General features: G+C 47.2%; 1 protein-coding gene across 4 annotated transcripts in view; it reads left to right on the plus strand.

Annotated features, from left to right (window-relative positions):
• CACNA1A (calcium voltage-gated channel subunit alpha1 A) overlaps positions 1 to 24790 on the plus strand; it is a 215369-nt gene that overhangs the window by 81247 nt on the left and 109332 nt on the right. For all 4 annotated transcript variants that reach the window (XM_055344578.1, XM_055344577.1, XM_055344576.1 and 1 more), the window contains exons 4-6: positions 12331 to 12422; positions 14892 to 15044; positions 19392 to 19585. In XM_055344578.1, coding sequence (XP_055200553.1) covers positions 12331 to 12422; positions 14892 to 15044; positions 19392 to 19585 — 439 coding nt within the window. The remainder of the gene's footprint in view (positions 1 to 12330; positions 12423 to 14891; positions 15045 to 19391; positions 19586 to 24790) is intronic.

Below are 24790 nucleotides of genomic sequence, written 5' to 3' on the forward strand. Positions count from 1 at the left end.
TTTAGGGCTTTGTGGGAAAAATGAAGTGGAAGGATGGAGACTCAAGGTGGTTCTGGCATGAAAAGGAGCCTGCCTTTGCCCAAAAGAAGCAAAGGAGGAGATTGTTGGGGCTCATGTAGAGCTCAGATTGCCATGAATCTATGTAAAACAAGAAATAGAGGTGTGCTCACTAGGAGGTTTGGCTGATGCCTTGAAATGGGAGTTTGAGGACTCATTTTCTGCTAAGATAAAGTATGAAGTGACTCAGGTCCACTCTGCTCCTGCTTCCCCCAAGCCCTACATCTCTTCTGCTTTTTTTCCCTTCTCACTTTTGGATCCAGACTTCTGCTGACTCATCTCTCTGAGCAAGGAAGGAGGGAGGAAGTCAGAATTGTTCATTGACCGTTTTCTTTCTTCAGTGACTCAGCTGTGAATCACATTTTAATTAATGGGGGAGAAAAATCTGATCAGCCTAAGGCATGTGTCCAATCTCCCATACCTCCAGGCTGTTTGTAATAAGAATACCCCCCAAATGTAGGATGCCCTGAATTTAAACTATCTCTCGTTTCCTCCATTAGTCCTGAGGACTCCTCTGGTTTCCCCAAGTTCTGGGTCCCCAGTAGACACCCCCCCCCCCGATCCAGAGGCAGCTGCTCTGAGCCCCAAAGCCATGAGTCTAATTCCTGCAGAGTTAGTCTGAGGTCAGGATGAGAAACGGAGTCTCAAGCCCTCTTGAGACAGCAGAAGGATCATGGGAGTGGAATAGCATTTCCTGAGTTGGTCTTTGGCTATAATCCCAGGCTCAAACCCTGCCTCCCCTCCCCCACTCATACCTTGAAATTTGTCAGACCTGATGGCAGGGACAGTTTCAGAGTTGGTTTGCCCAGAGAACAAGAAATGTCCAAATCATCGTGACCACTACTTCCTGAGGGCTTACTATGCATCAGGCAGTGTGCTCAGCACTTTTCATGAATGGTCAAATTGAACCCTCCCACTGTCCACAAAAAGAAAAAGCTTTTATATAATTCTCTCTCCTCCCTATGAGGAAACTGAGGCTTGGGAATTTGCCCAAAGTAGACAGTTAGTAGATAATTGGTCAGGATACAAAGCCAGCCCCTTCCCACCTGAGAGCCAGAGCTCACATCTGCTATATTCATCTGCCTTCCACTCAGCTGAAAAGAAAAATTGAAGCTGACAGCTCAGTCAACAAATACTTATTTATTGAAGCCTACCATGTACTAAGGGTCCAGCAGGGAGCAGGAAACAGATCTATGGCCTCATGGGGCTGACATTTTAGCTGCACAAGTGTATTAGTCACTGTGTATTAGGTAAGTTAAGATACTAGTAAGTGTATTGGATAAGTGCTTGCTGCTGTCACAAAGAACCCCCAAGATGTATATGAACTCAAACACAATAGAAGTTAGTTCTTTCACACACAGAAAGTCCAAAATAGGTATTTATAAACAGTGGGCAGCTCTCCTCCAAGCAGGGAGGCTGAATCCCAGGCTCCTTCCATATTGTGGCTCATCGTCTTCAACACAGAGCTTCTAAGGTCTCTGTGTTTCTTGGCATGAAGCCACAGAAGGGAAAAGAATGGAGGAATGCACCCAGGACATATTTCTGGACCAGGCCTACAAGTAGTCCACATGGTTTCTGCTCTCCTTTGACTGGCCAGGGCTTAGTCACAGGGCCACACCTAGCAGCAAGGCTGGGCTATGCAGTTCAGCTGAGTGCCCAGGAAGAAGAGACAGAGAACAATGGGAACTGAGCTCCACATCTTCCTGGGATCTTCCCCTGACAAGTCCTACCTTAGGACAGCTTTCAGACACCCCTATCTTCTTCCACCTCCTCTGTTTTCTTGGGTTTCCTTTGGTGAAGAATTGCTCTTGCTCTGCAGTGGGTGAGGTAAGAATCTGATGGGATGTCTCTTCCCTAACTTGAAGACTTACTTGGAAAGGCAACAGAGTATCCCTGCCCCTTGAGGTTAGGAAACTTGTAATCAAGTCTTGCTTCTCCAGAGATCTTTGTCTCAGAAACTGGGGGATTTCAGAACACTCAGATGGGAACCCTTCATGGATCATCCATTCATCCCACCTTTTATCAGTCAAGGTCTCCACAGGAAACAGAACTCACCCACCAGATGGTTTCAAATGAAGAGCGGGTCATGAAGAAACTCCTTAAAGAGGTGGGGGCAGGTAAAGGAAACAGGTAAGGGATGTTGAGATCCCATGAGAGAAGTCATTCCTATCCTAACACTTGTGGAACTCAGCTGAAACAGGGCCACACAGGAATAACTAGGCTCAGAACTAGGAAAAGAGGGTGGAAACAATATTCCAACCCCTCTCTGTCCCTCCTGCTTGTGTCTCCCATTGGCCAAACCCAATAGGAACCAGAGCAAAGCATTCTGGGAGATGCAACCCACAGGAGTCAACTTTGCAGGGCATAGCACAAGCTGGAGAATGGACCTGGGAGGGGGGCAAATGGGGAATAATTAGCACACACCAGTGTGTGACTGGCTACATATGCTTGTTTATGTAATCTACTCTATAATGCAACTACAAAACTGCAAAGTACAACACAGTGGCCACTAGCCATACATAGCTATGGTATAAAATATAAATGTAAATCAATTAAAATTAGCTCAAATGAAAAATTCACTTGCTCAGCCACATTTTAAATGCTTACTAGCCACACATGGCTGTTGGCTGCCATATTGGACAGCTCAGAATAAAACATTTCCACCATCACAGCAAGGCTGCAGTGTCCCCTGAGGCCCTGCAGGTTATGGGATGGAAGAGAAAGAAGTCAGGGGTAAGCCTGGGCAGTGGAGGAGGCTGTTCTTAAAGGCAGGCAGAGCTGTGGATCCATAGGGAGGAGGTTCTCTGGATAAAGAAGCAAAGGGAGAGGCAGGAAGGCTGTGTGAGCAGCTTGCTGGGGTGGAGGCTTACCCCATGAGGCAAAGAAGAGGCAGAAGTTTTCAGTTCAAGTCAGCTCTGACATTTAGCAGTATGGGATCTCAGACAAGACACCTGACCTCTTAGAACCTCAGTTTGCTCATCATCAAAATGGGTGTCCAGCCCACCCACCATGGTGATAATGCCTATGAATGGGAATATGGAGCAGTAAGACTGTATAATGTATTAGCTCTTGCCATGCTGGGAAACAATTACTGAGATTAGAATGGCCTTGAGAGAACCAGTGAGAAGGGTTCCTTTCTTTCCTGCACAATGGCTCTTATTCAGATCTTCAGTATCCCTCAACATGTCTTCATCTTTAGTCACTGCCTTATTAAATTCACCCCACATCTGCTTCCAATCTTCTCCTGATTCCTTGAGATCTTGCCAACTTTTATGAACTCCCTTCCTTTCAATTTCCTCAGGATCATCATCATCTTTTTTTTTTCCTCCTCTGCCTTAGAGAAATCCATGGCCCTTCACTTTTCCAAGTCTGGGGAATGTTGCAGAGTAATTAGAAATGTATAGGAGATGGAACCAAAATCCATCTAGGCCATGTACCAGCTGTGTCGGCTTGGAGCAGTGACTCAACCTCTCTGATCCAGAAAGTAGGAGGAATGATAGGCCCCACTTCATTGGGTCATCATGGGATTGATTAAAACGATACATATGCCTGGCCCCAGCAAGCACTCTGTAAACATTACCTTCCTTATAATTCTGCTTTTTCTACTTTATATTCAAGTAGAACATACTTTCAGAAAAGCGCACATACATGAGTACAGCGAGTGATTTTCACAAACTGAACACACTCATGTAACTGGCACCCAAATCAAGCAACAGAATGTCCCCAACCTCCAGAAACCCCATTCCCCTCCAGTCACTGGTCACCCCACCATGACATGGGACAGCATGGATTAGTCTAGCTTATTTTTGAATTGCAAACACGGGGGATCACATGGCACACTCCCATTGGCTTCCTTCCCTTGCTGTTGTGTGTGTGAGATCTGTCCATGGTATTGCGGGAGCTGTGCAAAGTTCAATGTCATGGCTGGGTGTGCTGCACTTGAGTGATGGGCATTTGGGTGCTCTGCACTTTGCAGCTATTACGGAGAAAACTGTCAAGGCTCTCGTGCTTGTGTTTGGCGGGAGGCGTTCCCAGGACTGGGGTTTCTGGGTCACAGGGAGGAGGCCATTTAGCTCTGGCGGAAACTGCCCTAACAATTCTGCACCTCAGAGGGACCAGTCTCAGTTCCCACCAGCTGCGGGCGAGAATTGAGCTTTTGTTTTTATTTTGATCTGGGAGTGCCTCTCCCTCAGGAGGTGCTCGCTAAATGTCTGGGAATTAAATTGAAAACCTACTCGTCCATTTCCTCGAGAGCTTTACTCCATCAAATGTCTCATTTGGGCCTTCAAGCTCTCCTTCTGCACCGACTTGATTCACATATCTTGCAAACTTAGATCCCCTCCATGTGGAAGACTCCTAGCCCCCTGCAGTCACCATATTATCTTCCCCTCCTGTTCCAGAGGCTCAGGGATGAGTTTCCCTTCCAATCAGTAAGTGATCAGTGCCCTTCAGCAAGCTGGTGACCTACCGATCCTCCTCCAAACATGCTTGTCTCGGCTCAATGGCCATCCCTTCCCACCTCCACCAGACTCACCCCTCTGGAGAGCCCATCTTTTCTATAATCACTTACCTCTCTCCTTCTGGGATTTTTACATCTGCTCCTGCTCCTTTATATTTGAGAAAACACTGTGTTTTAAGAGCGCTTCAGGAATCACCCAAAATAGAACCGTGTCCTTTTGTGTAATCCTGTACTTTAAAAGACAAATAAGTGGAAGGACAGCCCCATGCTGAGGTTTAGGTGCTCAGGAGGACCTCGAGTGAGTGGTCAGAGCTTGACCTTCATGAGAGAAAACACAAGAGAATATCTGTGTGGCCCAGGATAGAAAAAGGGCTTCCTTTTTTTTTTTTTTTAAAGATTTTATTTATTTATTCATGAGAGACACAGATAGATAGGCAGAGACATAGGCAGAGGGAGAAGCAGGCTCCATGCAGGGAGCCTGATGTGGAACTTGATCCCAGGACTCCGGGATCACGACCTGAGGTACCCAGGTGTCCCAGAGAAGGGCTTCTTAACCAGAATGGTTTTTTTGTTTTTGTTTTTTGTTTTTTTTTTTTTAACCAGAATGTTAAAAGCAAAAACTCCAAGGCAAAATACTACTAATAATAATTGATTAGATGAAAATGAATGTTCTGTTCAAAAAAGACGTAATGGGGACAGTTCAGGAACCAAACTGTCCACATCCCAGTCTTGCTTTACTGTTTCCTGTGAGTCCACAAGCAAGTTATTCAACCTCTTTATGCCTCCATTTCCTCATCAACAAAATGGGAAGAATGGTATCTACATACGAGGTAGTTAGGAGTTTTAATATTTATAAATTAGGGTGCCTGGGTGCTCAGTCAGTTAAACATCTACCTTCAGCTCAGGTCATGATCCCAGGGGTCCTGGGATCAAGCCCCACATCAAGCTCCCTGCTCAGTGGGGAATCTGCTTCTCCACCAGCTCGTGATCTGTCTTTCTCTCACAGGCTTTCTCTCTCGCGCTCTCTCTCAAATAAATAAATAAAATCTTTTTTAAAGTATTTGTAAATCATGTAGACCAGCACCTGGTACTTGAGAAGAACTAAAGTAGTATTTGTAAATAGTGCCTAGGATGGTAAAAAAATAACTGACCAGAGATTAATATCTTATTGCTATCATTTTTTAAAAAGATTTTATTTATTTGAGAGTGAGAGAGAGCACAAGTGGGAGGAGAAGCAGGATCCCTGCTGAGCAGAGTTTCCCAATGTGGAACTTGATCCCAGGACCTTGGGATCACAACCTGAGCCACAGGCAGATGCTTAACCTACTCAGCCACCCAGGCATCCTTTTATTGCTATCTTTTTACAATACTCCTTAGCTACATGCAACTGTTTTCAATGCAAATGAATTAGAAGTAAATACAGTCTAAAATGCAGCTCCTCACTCCCACAAGCCACATTTCCAGTGTCCATAGCCACATGTGGCCAATGGCTGCCGTATTGGACAGCACTGATTAAGACTATACAAGGCATCTGCAAGTCAACAAGAATAACGCACAACCCCAATAGGAAAACAGGCAAAAACTGTGTTCAGGGAGATTAGGGAAGAGAAGTCTGAAAAGCTAATCAGTCTGTGACGTGGTACTCAAAATCATTTGTAATCAGAAAGATGAAAATTAAAACAGCGAGTGTTTCTCTTTTTTTAAAGATTTTATTTATTTATTTATTTGAGAGAGAGAGATCATGAGCAGGGGGAGGGCAGAGGAAGAGGGAGAAGCAGACTCCCCGCTGAGCAGGGAGCCTGATGCAGGACTCAGTCCCAGCACCCTGGGTCATGACCTGAGCTGAAGGCAGATGCTTAACTGAGCCACCCAGGCACCCAAAACAGCGAGTGTTTCTGTATACCTCTCATAGTAGGAAAAATCAGCACGGTGGATAAGTCAAGGGTCAGCAGAATGTGGGGACAGAGGAAGCTCCTGCCCCACTCCTGAGAGTGTGCCCTGAGTGGCCATGGGAAAGGTCATTAGCAGTGCTAAGTAAGTCTGGTTAAGTCAGAGTCACCAGCAATTATGTACCCAGGCACCCACCCCAGGCAGATTTTCACTGAGTCTGTAAGGGGTGGATGTTCACTCCAGTAGCATCTGTGGAAACGGAGCTGGAGGCCACCCGGTGTCCATCCCTGGGGAACAGGAATGTGGCAGATGTACCTACGGAGCCTCGGGCCCAGTGAAAGCTCCAGATGGCACATCCAATAGACCACCCAGGATAGGGCTTAAAAACATGGTTCTGGGTGAAAACAGGAAACAACAGAATATGCTTTAACTTCGTGCCGTCAATGTAAGTTAAAAATATAAGCACTCAAAATAAAGCACATGTTTTGCAAGAATGCACTCCAATAAGACCAAATTAAACATTATATTGGTTGTCTCTCCAGGGAGACGAATGAAAGTAGGGTTTGGTGATAAGAAGGAATGAATGAACGAACGAGAGAGTGAACGAAGAGGGGCATTGTACAGACCAAAGTGGAAAGATGCCATAAACTGAGGAGAACGATGAACTTGACTCTCTCCCAGTTTGAAGATTTTTTAAAAAGAAATTTTAGAAATACTTTTCCCAAAAGGAGGTAAAAGCCAAGTGATATAAAAATAAACTTGAAGAGGATTTGCACAATCTATGAATGGCAAGGATATAGACTGCATGAGAAGCAGTTATGCTTCTAAGTACCCATCTCAGGAAGATTTGACCCTGTCTATGGGGACAGGTACTTCTAACCTGAGCTTAAAGGTCCAGAGCAGCCCCACACATTCTCTCTTGCTTTCTAGCCATGCTGATATCTCTTCATTGCTCTTCTGTCCTCAAGCCCTCCCTCTCAGCCAGTAACCTCACCCTTTACCATAAAATCTCTCCAGCCCCAGGGCCTTTGCACATACTTCCCTCCTCACCCACCTAGCACATGGTAGTTATTCCTCCACAAATATTTATTGACATCCTGACTTCCAACCGGCAGAGAAAAATCTAGCTCCTTTCTACACTTGGGTTAGTGGAGGTATGAGCTTGGCTGAAGTCCCAGGGAGAGGGTAAATTGGGTAGTGGAGTCAACCAGGGGCAGCACAGTGGAGGTGGCACAGCCAGACCCAGGAGCCAGGCACCACATGTTAGCTATGTGACCATGGACAAGTAGCTCACCCCCTGGGTCTCAATATCCCTGTCAATGAAATGAGAATAGAACACTCAGCTAATAAAGATACTGGGGCATAAAATGGGATCTCAGTATATAAAGCAACAAATACACAACCTGACAAAGGAAAAACTCAATGACTTGCCTTTATCAGCAGGTTCTGGTATAACTTAGCCACAAGTAACACAAGAAGAATAAAAATGATGAGGAAGAAAACTTATGACCAAACATTTATGTCGGACTTAGTAAATTTCAAGCACAGTTCCAAGCACCTCCCATAAACCCCCATACCTATCAGGGTAAGCACGATTGTCATCCCCATCTTACAATTCAGGAAACTAAGGAACAGAAAAGTTGTGTGACTTGCCCAGGGTCACACAGCTAGTGATTGGAGGAACAGGGATTTGAACCCAAGCTGCCTGGCTCTTAGAAAGGCTGTTTGCCATCTACATTACAAGAAGTCTGGAGGCTGGGTGGTTGGATACATGGTTGGCTCCACAGCTTGGTGATGTTCCCAAGGAATCCTTCCCATCTTTCCACTCTGTCATCTCCAGTGTAAGGACTTTTCTGGTAACCTTTACCACTCATGGTCCCAAGATGGCCACCATGTTCCAAGATGTCTACACAAAAGCATCTGGCTAAAAAAGAGGAGAGGTTGTCACCTGCCATGTTACTCTTAGGGGAGAGAAACTCTTTCCCAGAAGCCCCCAGCAGGCTTTCTCTCAGGTCCCATAAGGTACATGATTGGGTCATGTGACAGTGCTCCCATCGAAAGGAGTCCTGGGGAAAAGAGACTATTGGACATTTTCTGACTCTGATGGAAGAGAGACTCCCCTGGCAAGGGATTGGTTGTTGGATAAACAATCCTCAGTACCTTTCACAATCCTTTTCCTAGTTTAAGACAAGTCCTTCTTCTACCCAGCCTTCCATCTCTTCTAGAATATACTATTAGTTATCTCTAGGCTTTTCTACATTTCACTTCCTTATTATTTATTCGACAAGCATTTATTGAGCACCTGCTGTATGCCAGGCACAGTTTTATGTCCCGGGGATACAGCTCTGAACAAAACATGAAAATTCCTGCCCAGGGAGGGTTAGACATGCAAGAGCAGCGCCATCCCGTGGAACTTTCTACGATGATGGAAACCAACTCTCCACATGTGGCTATAGAGCACTTGAAATATGTCTAATACAACTGAGGGGCTGGAAGTCTAAATTTAATTTAATTTAATTTAGTTATATATTTAAACAGCTATGTGTAAGTGCAACTAATGCAACTGAAAAACTAAATGTCTGATTTAACTTAAATTAAATTAAGGGTATATTTAAACAGCTATGTGTGGCTAGTGGTTACCATATCGGGCAGCTGAGCTCTAAAGGCCAAGGGATACATTATCGACTTTTCTCTCTGGACATGTAAACATATTTAGTGTCTCTCACCCTGAAAATCCTCCTATCTCATATCCAGGCTCTTGTTTATGGTTACTCTTGTCTCCAGCCATCAGCCAATGGCAAGACTCTCCCATGACCTGATGCTTCTCATTGTTTGCACCTGACTCATCCAGGGGCTACCCTGAAGATCAGTGACCTTGCCTTCCTCAAAACACTTTTGAACTTGACCCCCAGGGATGACACTCTCTGCCAGGTTTCCTCCCATCTCTGTGGCTTCCTCTTTCTCACCAACCTCCTGCCTCTAGGATTTCTCTCTTAAAATGTTACTCTTCCCCAACATTCCACTAGGAGCCCTTGACTTTCTTCACTTGACCTGTCTACCCTAGAATATCTGGTCTACCATAACCATTTTCCACCACTCTTTTCTCACCATTACCAGATATTTATTGATACCTGCTAGGCCACAAAAGGTGCTACAGGTACTACAAAAAAAAGATGTTTGTCTTCATGGTACTCACAATCTAGAAGAAGAGGTGAATAATAAAAACAGATTAATAACCAATATAATTCTGGAGAGTGAAGGATCTCTTTAGCTAGAGGGGCCAGGGAGATTCTCTCTGAGAAGCAAACTGTGAGCTCTAAAGGATTTGAAGAGGGCCAGCAGGGCAAAGAAGGAGAGAGTTGGGGAGGACAGGCATTTGCAGTAGAAGAAATAGCCAATGTAACATTCCCATGGCAGGAAAGAGCTTTCCCTGTTGGAGGAACAGAAGGTCAGAGTGGCCAGAGTGTGGTGGCACAGGGCAGTCAGTGGGAGTCAAGGCATACAAGGCCTTGTGGTCACCATAGAGTTTGGATTTTATTCCAAGACTGGTGGAAGCCAATGGAAAGTTTTAATAAGGAAGTTACAGAAACCTGACATCTCTAACTCAACGTGTCCACAGCCCAGGCTTCATCTTCCTCCTGGATCTTCCTCCTCCAAACCTACTCCTTTCCCATCTCAATTTACCGTGACTCCAGCCTTCAGGTAGCTCAGGCCGAAACCCTGCAGACATCTTTGATTCCTCTTGTTCCTATCCCACCATGCTCAATCTTTCCATGGGAAGCTCTGGTGGCTACCATATTGTTCTCTATAGCGCTTCCCACCATCTGACAGATCATATGTTTTCCCATTGTCTCTTTGTTCATGGCAGTGTCCTCAGGCACCTATAGTAGGTGCTCAATAAACCCTCATTGCATAAATGAACAACTGTTGCTTAGTGGCTCATTCAGAACCGGGAAGCCATTCCTCTTTCCTGTCTTTCCCACACCACGGCCCCCACCCCATCCAGTGAATCATGTGAGGTGGAGAACTGGGGTTTTGGAGTCTTGGGGTTCTGGCTTTGAGTTCTTACTTAGTGGTGTGGACCTCCATGCATTTGTAACTTCTCTGGGCTCTAGTTTCCTCTGGAAAATGGGACTCATCCTGCCGACTGCTGGGATACAGGGAGGATTTGATGAGCCCAGGCAAGCTCCCTGATGCCCAGCAATCAATGGCAGCTATATTTAAATTGGGGCCTCCTTTGTACTCCCACTGCCTTTGTCCTAGTTCCAGCCCTCATTACGCTGGCCTGCTCTCACCGCTCCCTCCTCACTCTGCCTCCATCACTGCCCATCTGTCCTGTCAGCTGTCAGCCTTGTCTTCACCACGCCAACCCTAATCACATCCCTCCCCTGCTCTGAAACCTTACATGACTCCCACTGTCCACACGATAAGACCCACCTCCTCAGCGTCCAGTTCACAGCCTCCAACACCAGCCCACCCATTTCTTCCCACCAATATCCTGAACAAAGCCTCTGCCTCCATAGGGTTTTCTTGGACACAGAAGACTTCCCTGCCCCATCCCATCCCCTCCTAATTCCTTCTCATCCTTCCAGGATGGGGGATGGAACATAGTAAATAGGTGCCTGTTAGGATTGTACTGGGCCAGAGGGGGGCCAGATTATCTGCATTTCTGGGGCTTTAACAGGTTAGGACAAAGGCCACACAATGAGAAAACACAGGACCAAGGTTTAACTCCAGATCTGAGATTTTGTGCCATGCTGCCTCCTTGTACTTGGGCTCCATGGCAATGCTGACCCCAGCCCTCCTATCTGTATTCAGGTCCTCCTCATTGTCCTGTAGCCTGGGGCCATGGAGACTATACTTGAACCTCACCCACTTGTGAGATCATCTGAGGGCGGAGTCAGATTCTTCTCAGCACTACCGCTGGGTCCAGCCCTGACTGGGCCAGACCCACCACAGCCACCTGAAATGCAGTGGCCCCATCCCCCCCACCAATTTCTGGCCTTGCCTCTCAGGAGGCTTTCTTGTAATACAGATCATGTCCCATCCCTCCAGTGCTCAGAACCTTCTGTGGCTCCCACATCACTTGGAGAGGGAACCAAACCACAACCCACAGGGCCCTCACGATCTGCCCATCACCACCCTGCCCTCACCTCCTCCCACTGTCACTCTGGCTGGCTTGGCTCCAGCCATACTGGCCTTCTCACGCTTCCTCAGCTGCACCAAGCTAGTCCACACCAGCAGAGCCATGTTCATTGTTTGGTTTGGTTTTCTGTGGTTTTTTTTTTTTCCTTTTCATTTATTTCCAAGTAGCTTAGCATACTTCCTATGTGCTGGGCACCATGCTGACCACAGCACATGTATCAATTGTTTAATCCCCACACCCCTTTGAGGCGTTGTCAGTACTGTTTTTATCCCTCTTCCACAAAAGGGGAAACTGAGACACAGAGAGGAGTACTGGCTTGTCCAAGGTCACCCAGCTGGGAAATGGCAGAGCCAGGATTCAAACCCCATGTGGATTGGGCTCCTAATACTGAACCACTTTCCTGCCAGTTGGTAAAGAGCACCAAGCCCCAAAGGTCCTGCCACTCTCCCTAGCCCCTCCCCCGGGCTCCTGGGCCACCCCACAATTCATTCCAATTGTGCATTGTGAAATATATTGGACATCACCCCTACCATATGTGACAGGAAGCTTCCATTCCTCAGTCCAGCATCTATTGACTACCATCAACCATACACCTAGTTGGGGGTCTTTGTAAATCACCTTTTATCCTGTAAGGCAGGGACTGTTAATACAGGGTATGAAACTGAGGCCAGCAATGTAAGGTCACATGCCTGTGGTCCCCTAGCCAATAAATGACATCCCACTCCCATCTGACCCTGAAACCCACCCTCTGTTTTCCACTCTGGCTTCTTTCTTCCAGCATCTTGGCGACAGTTGGGACGGAGTTTGACCTACGGACGCTGAGGGCAGTTCGAGTGCTGAGGCCGCTCAAGCTGGTGTCTGGAATCCCAAGTGCGTGAGTTTCTGACCCTGGCAAGGGGTCTGCTTAGGGGTCCCGGGAGTCCTCAGTTTCCCCTCTGCAGAGCATCTCAGAAGTGGCCCCTGGGTGCTCCCAGCTTGTGATAGCACAGCCTTCTCTTAGGGGGAAAGCTCCCAAGGGATGCCCAGGAACCTGGCCGCAGGTCTTGGTGAGCTTCTGAAAGCAAGCCAGGAGCCTCACCTATAACCATAGCACCCATTTAGTGAGCACCTGCTGTCTATCAGGAGCCATGCTCATACTGTCTCAGCCAGTACTCACAACTTTGTGAAGTTGGGAGAGAGTTTTAATATCTCCATTTTGCAGTTGTGGAAACTGAGGCTCAGAGCAGCTGAATAGTTTGAGCAGAGTCATGTGGCTGAGAAAGGCAGGACTAGGGTTAGTGATTGTGACCCTGAGCCTGGCCAGTAACACCGGTGTCAATGACTGTGACCATCTATTGAGTGCCTGCTGCATATTGGACACTATAGAGAGAACTTCAAGTGAATTGTCTTATTAGTTTGTCTTCACAATCGCCTGATGTACCCATTTTACAGATTGAAAGGCTGAGGCTCCAACAGGTTAAATTTTGCACCTGGGCTTTGGCAGCTTGACAGTGATGAGCTCCAGAGCCCATCCTTGTCCCATCTGCTTGCTTTCTCCTCCTCCAAGGGTGCTTCTGCTCCACCCTATGAGCATGGCTGCCATATTCAGGGTCAGATGTAGGTTCAGCTGCCAAAAATAAAAACCAAACAGTACTGACCTTTTTCTGTCCCACTGCCTCAGTTTCTGACCCACTACTAATAATAATTTAAAAAGCGCTTGCTATGTGCCAGGCACTGTTCTAAGTATTTGCCATTTTAAATACTCATTTGTTCTCCCAACAAGCCTATGAGGTAGGTTCTATTTTTAGTTCCATTTTACATCTCATTGGCTTCATCTGTCAGGTTCATTGCCATCCGGATCTAAAGAATAAGATCTCCCAGACGACCACCAGCAGGGTCTTTTTGTAGAAAGAAGGCACTTCTGTTTAGGTGTATGTAGGAACCCAGGAGTTGCCTGAATTGCATTAAATTAAGAGTCACCCCCAAGCTAATACTAATAAGAATTTCTACCTCTGATGCTACTTTGCCAGATATGTGCTCTCTCATTTAATCCTGAGAGGGAGGTGCTATTCCAGTCCCCACTTACAGATGAAGAAACCAAGATTTAGAGTGGTGACCTGACTTGCTGGAGGTCACATTGCTAGAAAGTAGATGACTAGGTTGGGTCCCTTCAGTGCAGACTTAGCTAGGTGCTCGGATGGCCCTGCTTTATCTGGGGAGTGCCATCAGGAGAGAGGGAATGAGGCCAGCAAGATGGGAGAGGGAAGATGCCGAGCAAGGATGCAGTCTCGGCCTGATCCCGTGGGGAGCTCTGGAGTAGGAGTAGCACCAGAGTTATCCTCCAACCTGAGGCAGAGACTGCCGGCCTTTCATCCATCCATCTCTGGTCACATATTGGGGGCAGGGGACAGAGAGGTTGGAAGAGAGTGGCTGCTCAGGTTAAGGCAGCTCTCCATAACCAAGGGCAGTTATACAAAGAGAAGGGGCAGCTGCAAGCCGTTAGCAGCCAACACCCACAGGAGCTGGAAAGTGGGCACACCAGTGACAGAGGATATTTGGCTTGGACACTAACCACGTCCAGTGTCCAGAGCCTCAACCGCTCCACCTCATCACCTCTATTAGCATCACCTTTACATTGTAGATCCCTGTGGCTTCCACCCATCAGGAGGTGCTAATCATGAGCCGTGCGAAGTTCTTCTAATCAAGAAACAAGGCCTCAGGCTTTTTGTTTGAACCCTAATTTTAACTATAGACTTTCCTGATGGCACCGTGACTACAAACATCCAATTTGACATGACTCAGACCTGGGTTTAAGTCCTGCCTCTGTGATTTCTAACTCCCATGGATGAATCACGTTTCTCGGACTTGCTTCCCACCTCTGCAAAATGGGGATAATTTTACACGTGTGCCCACTTCATGGGGTTGTGCTAGAAGCCAATGAAATGATGTCTGGTTTCTTGAGACTGGAACTGGGACATTGCTTTTCTGTGCAGAGGTGTGGCTAACGTGGCTGGTGCCTTTGCATGAATTAGGAAAAGATGCCCCCTCTTGGTGGGAAAAATTAGGAAAAGGCACTCTGCTCTTGGGTAAAAGCTTCCCAACACCCAGGAATATGGTTCATAAAGCAATCGATTTCTACTCCTTTCTTAGGTCATCAAATGACAGAGTATGCCAAATACTTTTAAAATATTTTAAAATAAAACGTACCATAACATATTAGGAGGGCTCATTCCCATTTTATGATGACCATCCTGTGTGGTCACTTGTCATTGCTGCATCTCCAGCCTTGTGTGTGCTCTCGGTTCCCAGGGTTTGGGGTGCTTGCTCACAGAGCCATGGGGCTCTCTTGTGTCTTCTCAGGTTTACAAGTCGTCCTGAAGTCGATCATGAAGGCAATGATCCCCCTGCTGCAGATCGGCCTCCTCCTATTTTTTGCAATCCTTATTTTTGCAATCATAGGGTTAGAATTTTATATGGGAAAATTTCATACCACCTGCTTTGAAGAGGGGACAGGTAGGTCCAAGCAGCATGATGTGTTTTTTCCCAACCTTCTTCCCTTGGGGACAAGCTCCTAGAAGGGATCTGCAGGGCTTTGCTTCTTTTTCCTGGCAGCTGGGAGAACTTCCTTCCAAAGTGTTGCAGGCAAAGGCAGGGGTGAGGTAGCCCTGGAGGTCTTTGTTGTTCTAGGGCCTTGTGTTGGGGCCCCCCAGAAGCTGTCCTAGGGGTAAGTGGTTTATTTTGGAAGTGATCCCAGGAAGTGCCATTGGGGGAGTGAGGACATGAGACAGGGAAAGAAGACATCTAGTAAAAAGGTGTGGTGTTATCAAGCAGGCTACCATTGTGGGCAGCTGGGACTCAGTCCCATTGGGTACCCTAGGGAGATAGCATAGGACACATGCCTCAGAGCCATCCCAGGCAGGGGGTAAGGGACCCTGGGTGTTATCCACCAACTTCTGTCTGACAGTGACATGGACTGTGCCTGGGTGGGCATTAATGTCCTGGCACAGCTAGATGACCTGCACGCTGGGCTAGAGCAGGGATGAAAGGTGTTTTCAGGTGGGAGTATGTGGGGACCAGGTAAACAGCAAGATATGAACAGGGTGCCAGTAGCTTCCGCCTCGTAACCTCGCAGGAACTGCAGCCCATGCTGTGTTCTCAAGCAGGAAGAAAAAGGGCAGCCAGATCAGGAAGGAAGAAATCTGATTGTGTTGTGGGAGGCAATCCCCACTACCTGGAGAAAAGGAATAGAGAGAGGGTGGTCCTCCTGGCGTCACCCAGAATGTGCCTTGAAGACACCCCAGCTAAGAGGCATGACACCAATAGTACCTAGCATAAGGTTCTGGTCCCTCTCTCCACACATGGTGCCAGGGGCAACCCTTCAGTGGTGAGGGTCAAGAAATGGGTCGGGGGACAGGCAGAGAAAAGCCAGGAAGGCAGGAGTCTCACTCATGGGACTCAGCTCTGAATCGGCAGCATAGCAGGGTGGTATCCCCCCTATCCACACACTCGGGGATAGGTAGCTTCCAGATATGTTTTCAGTTAAATCTCCTGCTCTCCAAGCTCTCTTGCTCTCTGAAGCCCAAGAATCAAATGGAATCGGGTAAAGAGAGAAGCCTGTGTGTCAGTATTGGGAACACCTGCCATCTGGGTATAGCCAGGCCGGCTGGCAATGCTCGTCAGAGGGACAAGGGAAACATGAATTCAGGGGAGGGACAGGGTGGATGGTGAAGCTGAAGGGGAAGCCATGTGAGAAAATGAAAGGGGTTTCATGCCTGTGTCACCGGGAAGAAGATTCTGTCTGGGAGTGGCTTCCCACCCACCATGTCCTCCTGGTGACCCCCCAAGTAGTGGATCCCTGGCCCCAGACTGCCCCAGACGGAAGGAAAACCCAGTAGGGAACGTTTATTCAAGATGTCCTTTTTCTTCCTCTTCTTCTCCTGCTCCTCCTGACTCCTTCTCTCCTGGGCTTGTGAAGTTTGCTCAATATGGGATGTCCTAATTATTTCTCTCCCCGATGAAGAAGGTGTTAATTGAGGCAGAGCTATTTCTGCGCCTGGCCTCGTCACCCGGGCGGAAACGCAGGAGGGAGAGCTACAGGGCAGGGCCCCTTGGAAAAGTCAGCCAAGAGCAGAGAAACCAGGACTCCTGGAGCCTAGGTTTGGGGGTTTTGTTGAGGTGGTTTGGTGTGTGTGTGTGGTTTTTTTTTTTTTTGTCTTTCTAGCCAAGCAGACACACAAATGGCTTAGGTCTCAGTGGGGTTGTGAGGGGGCAGATGTAGGGGAGCAGCTGGGGGGGGGTAGGAAGCCTCATTTTAGGAGGATGACTGAAAAGCTTGCGATTAAAAATATAAGGCGTGTGAGTAAGAGACAGATATACACAGACACCCAGGCAGCAGGTTAATTTTAAAATATATTTATAACCAAATTCCTCAGACTCTCTGGACGGTTGCTTTTCTAGAAGCAGCCCTCTGAGTGTTTCGTGATGGGGGGGCGGAGGGTTGAGTGGGGCTTAAAAATCAGAAGAACCACTGGGCAGGAGTGCTAAGGAGAGACAGGTTTTCAGCTGTGTTCCTTTACCGCCCAGAACCCTGGTTCCTGCGTGCCCAGAAGTGTGCTAAACACGCAGAGAAATGTGAAGTTAAAGTGGAAGGCTTTCTGCTTTCCAAGAGCCTCCAAAAGAGTTTGAGGAGACAAGACTCCTTGTCTGCAACTAGCTCGTTGCTCTTGTCTCCCCACGAAATACGAACATTGAGGTGCTCTTGTGGCCCTGAAGAAAAGGAAGGACCAGTGCTCACTGGCTGACACAAGGGGCCACGGGGTGGGGTGGGGGGAACTGAGCCAGACTTGGTCGTGAGGTAGAGATGGAGAAGGTTCTGGACAGAGGTGACCTTCCCAACAAATGGTGGTTCTCACTTATTATAGGAGCGCATGCATTTTCTTTCCCCTGCTCTAAGCCTTATGTTTAAAAGATTTTGCTTTCCAGCCTGTATTTGTTAAATAATAGTCCCCCTGTACCAAGTCCAGCGTGAATGACGAAGGCATTTCCAGCCACTTAAACTAGTGGTCATTGCTTCTTGAGCAGTAGGTGTCACTTCTGAGAGTGGCGGGTGTCACATTGCATGACCTAGAGTTTCTATTTAACTGAAGCTTCAGAGGCCGATGAGATTCACGCCTTCCGTGCTGGTTTATTTCTCTCTGCTGCGTGCCGAGTGGGGGTTGGGAATTTGTGTCCATAACACATCCATTGAGATATATTTTTATTTTGTGGAGAGCTTGAGTTTACACACTTGGCTGTTTGTTTTCTTGGCTGACAGCGTCATTCTCTGAAAGCCTTCAAAAGTGTGACTCACTGAATAGGGTCCTCTCATATCCACTGCTCTGGTCCAGTGGGGACACCCCGGGGTCATTCTGCACTCCCCTGATTCCATGTGTTCCCGGGGTCACCCCATCAACACCTTGGAATTCAGACCCCACCTTTGGCGCCCAGCCCAACGTTTCCAGGAAGCCGTCTTTGGTTGCCAGCAAAAGGGGCATCTGTTGGCATGTGTCTCTTTCCTTGTGGCATTTTTACAATCTGCCTCTTGCTGTTTGGGGAGAAAACTTAGCTCCTGTGCCTAAGGGTAAGTACTGTGTGTACTGGCCTCCCTCGCCCCCAGAACAGCTCTCAGAGCCCAGTACATCTCAAAAAAAAGAAAAGAGGAGGAAAGAGAGAAAAAAGAAAGAGACAGAGACAGAGAGAGAGAAAAAAACAGATGAGAGGAGAGAAGTAAAGAAAAAAAAAGAAAAATCAGCCTACAGAAGAACAGCACCACACGATTCACATATTTGTCCTGATGGAAGTCTAGAGAACACTGCACCCAATCACCTCAAAATTGCATGGCATATTCACCCAAACCATCTGTATTAGGGAACATAAAGCACATCTCAACAGATCTTAAAAGACTAAATTAAATTATACAAGACATATCCTCTGACCAACGGTGTAATTAAGCTGGAAATTGGTAACAAACAGATAACTCTGAAAGTGTTAGGAAATTAAGAAGCATGCTTCTTAATGTACGGATGAAATGATAGGGTATCTGAGATTTGCTTTAAAAATATTCTACTGCAAAGCAAATGTGGGGAGGGGGTACAGATGAAGCAAGATTAGCCCTGAGTTGATAAGTGTTGAAATTGGTGATAGGTGCATGGGAATTTGTTATATTATTCTATTTTTTAAAGATTTTATTTATTTATTTGAGAGAGAGAGAGAGCGAGCACGTGGGAGCATGCAAAGGGAGGAGCAGAGGGAGAGGGAAAAGCAGACTCCCTGCTGAGCACAGAGCCTACATGGGACTTGATCCCACAACCCTGAGATCATGACCCGAGCTGAAATCAAGAGGTGGACACTCAACCGACTGAGCCACCCAGGTGCCTCTATACTATTCTGTTTTTGTAAATATCTGGAAAGTTTGTTTAAAAAACAAAAAAGAAACACATCTTGGTTATCCATGGGTCAAAGAAGAAATGATAATGGAAATTACCGAATATTTTACTTGAGTGATCATGATAACGCATGGCAAATTTTGTGAGATAATAGCTAAAGCTGCACGCAAAGGGCCATTTGTAGCCTTAAAAGAACGTGAATCCATCTTAGAAGTTTAGGAAATGTACAGGAAAAGTAATAGAGCTTAGAGAAAAAATCAATGAAACAGAAAACAATGAATAGATCAACAAAGCCAGACTTTAAAAAAAAAAAAAGCCTTATGATTCAGTTCAATAGTCATTTTTCCCCCAACAGTATTGAACCCTGACAGCCCCTATTTCTGAGTTGGTTTGCCTAGCCCCTTCCCCTGACTTTTGTCCCCCTTCCCTTTCACAGATGACATTCAGGGTGAGTCTCCGGCTCCGTGTGGGACAGAGGAACCCGCCCGCACCTGCCCCAATGGGACCAAATGTCAGCCCTACTGGGAAGGGCCCAACAATGGGATTACTCAGTTCGACAACATCCTATTTGCAGTGCTGACAGTTTTCCAATGCATCACCATGGAAGGGTGGACTGACCTCCTCTACAATGTAAGTGATGCAAACTCGGTGGGAGGTAGCCCCCACTGGACCAGCCAATTCCTTAGGCTGCATTGGAGGGACTCTGAGCCGGTGGGGCCAGCGGGGCGGGGCACAGAGCTGCGAGTCTTCAGAACTTTAAGTAGAGGAGGCCCCTCAGGACATGGAAATCCAGAGGGCACACAGATGCCAAATACGTTTCACTGTGCAAGTGTTTCAATATAATTTTAGATTTTTTTAATATGTAAAAGGCCCATGTGATTCAAAAGCCCACATGGATAAAAGAAGGGCCCTGTGCTGGGACTATTGTTGGCCCTCTGCCATCCCTGCCCTTCCCTGCAGGGTGAGGAGTCCATGGGGCTTAGGGGAGGTATCTACCAGAAGCGGGCACCACTTACCCCACTTTCTGGACCACCCTCTTGGATTATCCAGGATTCTGGAATTTTCTGCCCAAGCTGAGATTCTGTGGACTTGCATGAAATTCTTCCGTGGGTCTGTTCTCCAACTGTGCCACCACATGTCCTAGGAGCGTCTGTTGGCACAAATGTGGCTGGAGCTTAGACATGTGAGCAGAAGTGCCCATGCGTCTGTGCATGAAGCCCACCCCCACCCCCGGGCCAGACATAGCCATGAGTTGGGGAGAAGACAGGCCATCATGCGTGGCCGGGGGCAGGGCTGGCTTTGCTCACATCGTGATCTGGTGCAGACATCTAGGTTCTAAATTCTACCCTGACCTTCTGAGTGCTTATGAAGGTATGTTTACAAAGGAGAAGTATACAGCATATTTTATTTAGTAGTTTTTAAATATTTACACAGAGTATGTGGGCCTCTGTCAGTACTCTTGTCTGAGATCTTGAAAACATTAGAGAGTGGTCCACCTGCCCCACTTGCATCCTGTTTCCATCCCCCCACCACGTGCAACCCCTTTAGCTCCTTGGTGTGTATGATTTCAGTATTTATGCAAATATAAATGTAATCATATCTATATCCTCGTCCCTTTTTCTTACCCCAAAGGCTGGCATTCTATACATGCTGTTCTATTCTGTGGGGTTTTTTTGGTCACGTAACAACATATCCTGGAGATCTTTCCATGGCAGGACATGGAGTATGTCTTCGTTCTTTTGTACAGCTGCATAGCACTCCATTATTTGGAGGGCCATGGTTTATTTAATCAGTTCCCCAGAGACAAATGCTTGGATGGTTCCCCATCCTCTGACCTTGAACTCAGAGCTGCCATGAGCAGTGCGGCATTTATGTCTTTTCATCCTTGTGTAGATAGAGCTGGAGTTGGTGGTGTCCATTCCCCAGAAGTGGGCTCACTGGGTCAATGGCTAAAGTGTATTTATAATTTTGATAGATATTTAGATGTGCAGGTTTTAGAGCCTTCTCTGCCCTAAACACAGCACACCTTCCCCACCAGCCTGTGCAGGTGAAAGGCCCCCAAGCCATTTGCCTCTTGGCAGCTAGAGATGGGTGGAGTCAAGGATTCAGGATCAAATACAGGATGCCACAGGTGTAGCGACCTCATGGAGCGTCCCCGGGGCTGCTCCACACACATGCCTCCGTTGACTCATGGAGGTATCCTCTCTGCCTGCCTAAGTGCTAAAATCGCCAGTTAAGCTTCTTCTCATATGAGCCAGGGCATTGCTTGCTGGGGAAGCAATACCAGGCTTCTTTCTGCATACACAGTTGCTGAACTCTCCTCCTGGAAGCAGGTCTATGTTTCTTTTTTTTTTTTAAGATTTTATTTATTTATTTGTGATAAACATAGAGAGAGAAAGGCAGAGACATGGGAGGAGGGAGAAGCAGGCTCCATGCCGGGAGCCCGACGCGGGACTCGATCCCAGGACCCCAGGATCGCGCCCTGGGCCAAAGGCAGGCGCCAAACCACTGAGCCACCCAGGAATCCCCAGGTCTATGTTTCTTAAGAAAGTTTTCCCCTTGGAAGTGAAGGGAGATTTACAAAAACCTATCCTTTTAATCGGTGGCTCATTTTAGGGTGGGACTGAGAGTGCAGCCTGGAAGTGGACTGCAAAAGTGCCATAGACAGTTGTGCATGTCACACACTGCACAAGCCACCACATCTCAGAAGTGTAATTTGTATTGTAGACTACATAGATGTCCACCATTATTATAGTTTTTTAACAAATGTAAAGACTGTAAGAAGAAGACATGGTGTTCTAATTTGTATAAAGACTCTCTGAGCATAGCATGTCTAGAAACAGACCACAGATCTGAGAAATGCTCAGTCTCTCTCTCTTGGACCTCACTTGCAAACAGCTTGGACAAAAGGTTACACCCAATTGGCAAAAGCTTGCTAGGGGATTTTTATGGGTTCTAGGTGTTTACTTTGCAAGGGTGATATGAGAGGAGGCTGCAGGGGGAAATGAGCCCTGCTGGGAGTGAAACAGAGCCAGGAGCCAGGAAGGTAAGGAAACTGCAGCAGAGAATGGGACTGAGGAGCAAAAGCTAAAAGAATTGTAAACATGGGAAAGGGGTGTATCATGAGGCCAGATGTCCAGAGAAATTGTCCAGAGGTTCAGAGGAAGATACTGGGGATGTGCTTAGTGGTGGGAGAGTAAGCATGAGTAGGACCACAAATTTCCAGAAGATTCCCCAGTCATAAGCACCATTGTTGGAGGGGCTATTCGTCCTGGAGCTAAGCTGTCTTGGGGGAAACAAGCTCCGGGTAATTGGTGAGAGCACAGAGTCAGGTACGAGACTGCCTAGGTTCCCCTTCTGACTCCACCACTTCCTTGCTGTGCAACCTTGGGCAAGTCACTTGGCCTCTCTGTGCCTCATTTCCACTTGCATGGTATGAGCAGAAGCACGGTCCCACCTCACAAGGCAGGAGCACTGAGTGAGGTGGGTACATGTGAAGTGTTTAGAACAGTGCCTGGTCCTCAGCAAACTGTAGGCCGAATTCTCCACCCTGGTGGGCACTCCTTTCAGAAACATATATGATTTTTTCATCATAAAAACTTCAGCAGCACCTAAGGAAGCGAGTGAGCTGCGGGGTCTCACTTTATTCCCCACCCTCACCCCACAGGTAGCTGTAACTCAGTCAGAGTAGCCTTCTAGAACTTTACATGTGCTTACATCCCACCGCCATCCTGTGGGTAGAAACCCCAGTACTGATCTGGGTTTCATGTGAGCCTAGAGGAGTAATAAAGTACCTCAAAGTGGTGGCTAAAACATCAGACATTCATTATTTCACAGTCTGGAGGCCAGAAGTCCCCTATCAAGGTACTGGCAGGGCCAGGCTCCCTCTGAAGACCCTGGGGGAGGATCCCTCTTTGCCTCTTCCAGCTTCTGGTAGCTGCCAACAATCCTTGGCATTCCCTGGCTTACACATTCTCTGCCCTCCACTTGAATATCCCATCTTCACATGGTTGTCTTCTTATAAAGACACCAGTCATGTTGGATTAGGGCCCACTCTACTCCAGCATAATCTCCTCTGAACGAATGACCTCTGCAATGACCTGGTTTCCAAATAAGGTCACGTTCTGAGGTCCTGAGGGTTAAATTTTCAATATATCTTTTGTGGGGGGAGGAAGGTGATTCCATAACACCTCCTAAACTACTGTACCCGAATCCCTTATCTGGGGCTTCCCAAATTAAGACACACACACACACACACACACACACACACACACACACACACACACATACTACAGCTACTAGAGCCTCTCATTGCCAAAGGCTGGAGCTAAGGTGGCCCTCTTTGAGTTTCTGCTGGTGAGAGCAGAGATGTTGCTTTTCTAGATTCATTAGGACCCTGCTCTTATGTTCTGCCTCTGCCAGCCCTGCCCAGACCTGTCCTAGGACACCCCCTCAATCCATCCGGCAGCCGCAGGTCTGGAATCTTTGTCTCTGTATTTGTGCTAGAGCCTAGGCCTGTGGGCATGGCCTCACTGAATGGGGAGAGAGTCCAGACGCACCTGCTCCAAGTATCTTAGAATCCATGGGCATAGATGCCAGATGGATGCCACCTGCCTGGGTGGGCAGTGCTTTATGATCCCAACATCTTGTTTCTGTCCCTTAATATCATTGAAATCCATTCGTGTATTAACTGTTGAGCACTTAGTGCATGCTGGGAAGTGGGCAGGTGATGGAGGGGAGAGGACCCACCAGGAAGAAGACAGACAGAAATCCCCAGTCTGATGGGGGAGATGGACACAAACAATAAACATGATAAATAATAAACTGCCCCTCCAGTGGGAGACAGACAGTAAGCAAATGCATAATGTGGGACATAGTGACATGCCCTGTGAGGACAGAAGCAGCACAGGGGCAAGGTGGTGCTAGTCTCAGTCAGGCAATCAGGGAGGGTTCCTCAGAGGAAGTGACATTTCTGCAGAGAAGGAGAGCACAAGGCAGCTATTTGTGGGGGAGGATTCTTGGCAGAGGGAGCAGCAGCAGCCCACCTACGTGGCACGGTCTGCCCCCTTCCAGGTTTTCACAATTTTGGTTTGTACCAAAATTCTTTTCTGTTTGGCTTCCTAGTTAAATAAGTGCCTTCTGGAAAAAGCCTAACCTCAACTAATCAGCAACGCTGTCAAAGGTTTATATCAGGATGTGCATCTCAGCATTATTTGTAAAAATAGAACAAAACTGGAAGCAACTGGTTTGGTACTGTCTGGTCACTTCGTATGAGGGAATATTACATCGTCATTAAAAAGCATCTGTTGGGAGAGTATTTACAGAAGCAGGGAATTGCTCACTGTATAATGATGAGTGGGGGGAATTGATTTTTTTTTTTAAAGAATCAAGGTGAGGTAAACCTTATGTCTTAGCTCCAGCTGCCATCACAAAATAGCATACACCAGGTGGCTTCAACAACAGAAATTTGTTTCTCACTGTTCTAGAGGCCAGAAATCTGAGACCAGGGTGGCCAGCACAGTGAGGACTCTCCACCTGGCTTGTGGACAGCCACCTTCTTGCTGCCTCCTCACACGGTGGGGAGAGAGAGGGCTAGCTCTCTGGCATCTGATCTTATAAGGACACTAACCTCATCATGGGGACTCCACGCTTGTGACCCCATCCAACCCTGATCACCTCCCAAAGGCCTGTCTCCTAATACCATCACACTGGGGTTTGGGGCTTCCACATATGAACTCAGGAGCCAAGATCCCCTTTAGCCTGTAGCACCTTCTGATCTCAAGTGTGTACATTTGAAAATATAAGTTAGGAAAAGAAAGACTGGGAAGACACTAT

The sequence above is a fragment of the Nyctereutes procyonoides genome, unplaced genomic scaffold (genome assembly GCF_905146905.1).
Source record: "Nyctereutes procyonoides isolate TBG_1078 unplaced genomic scaffold, NYPRO_anot_genome, whole genome shotgun sequence".
NCBI lineage: Eukaryota > Metazoa > Chordata > Mammalia > Carnivora > Canidae > Nyctereutes > Nyctereutes procyonoides.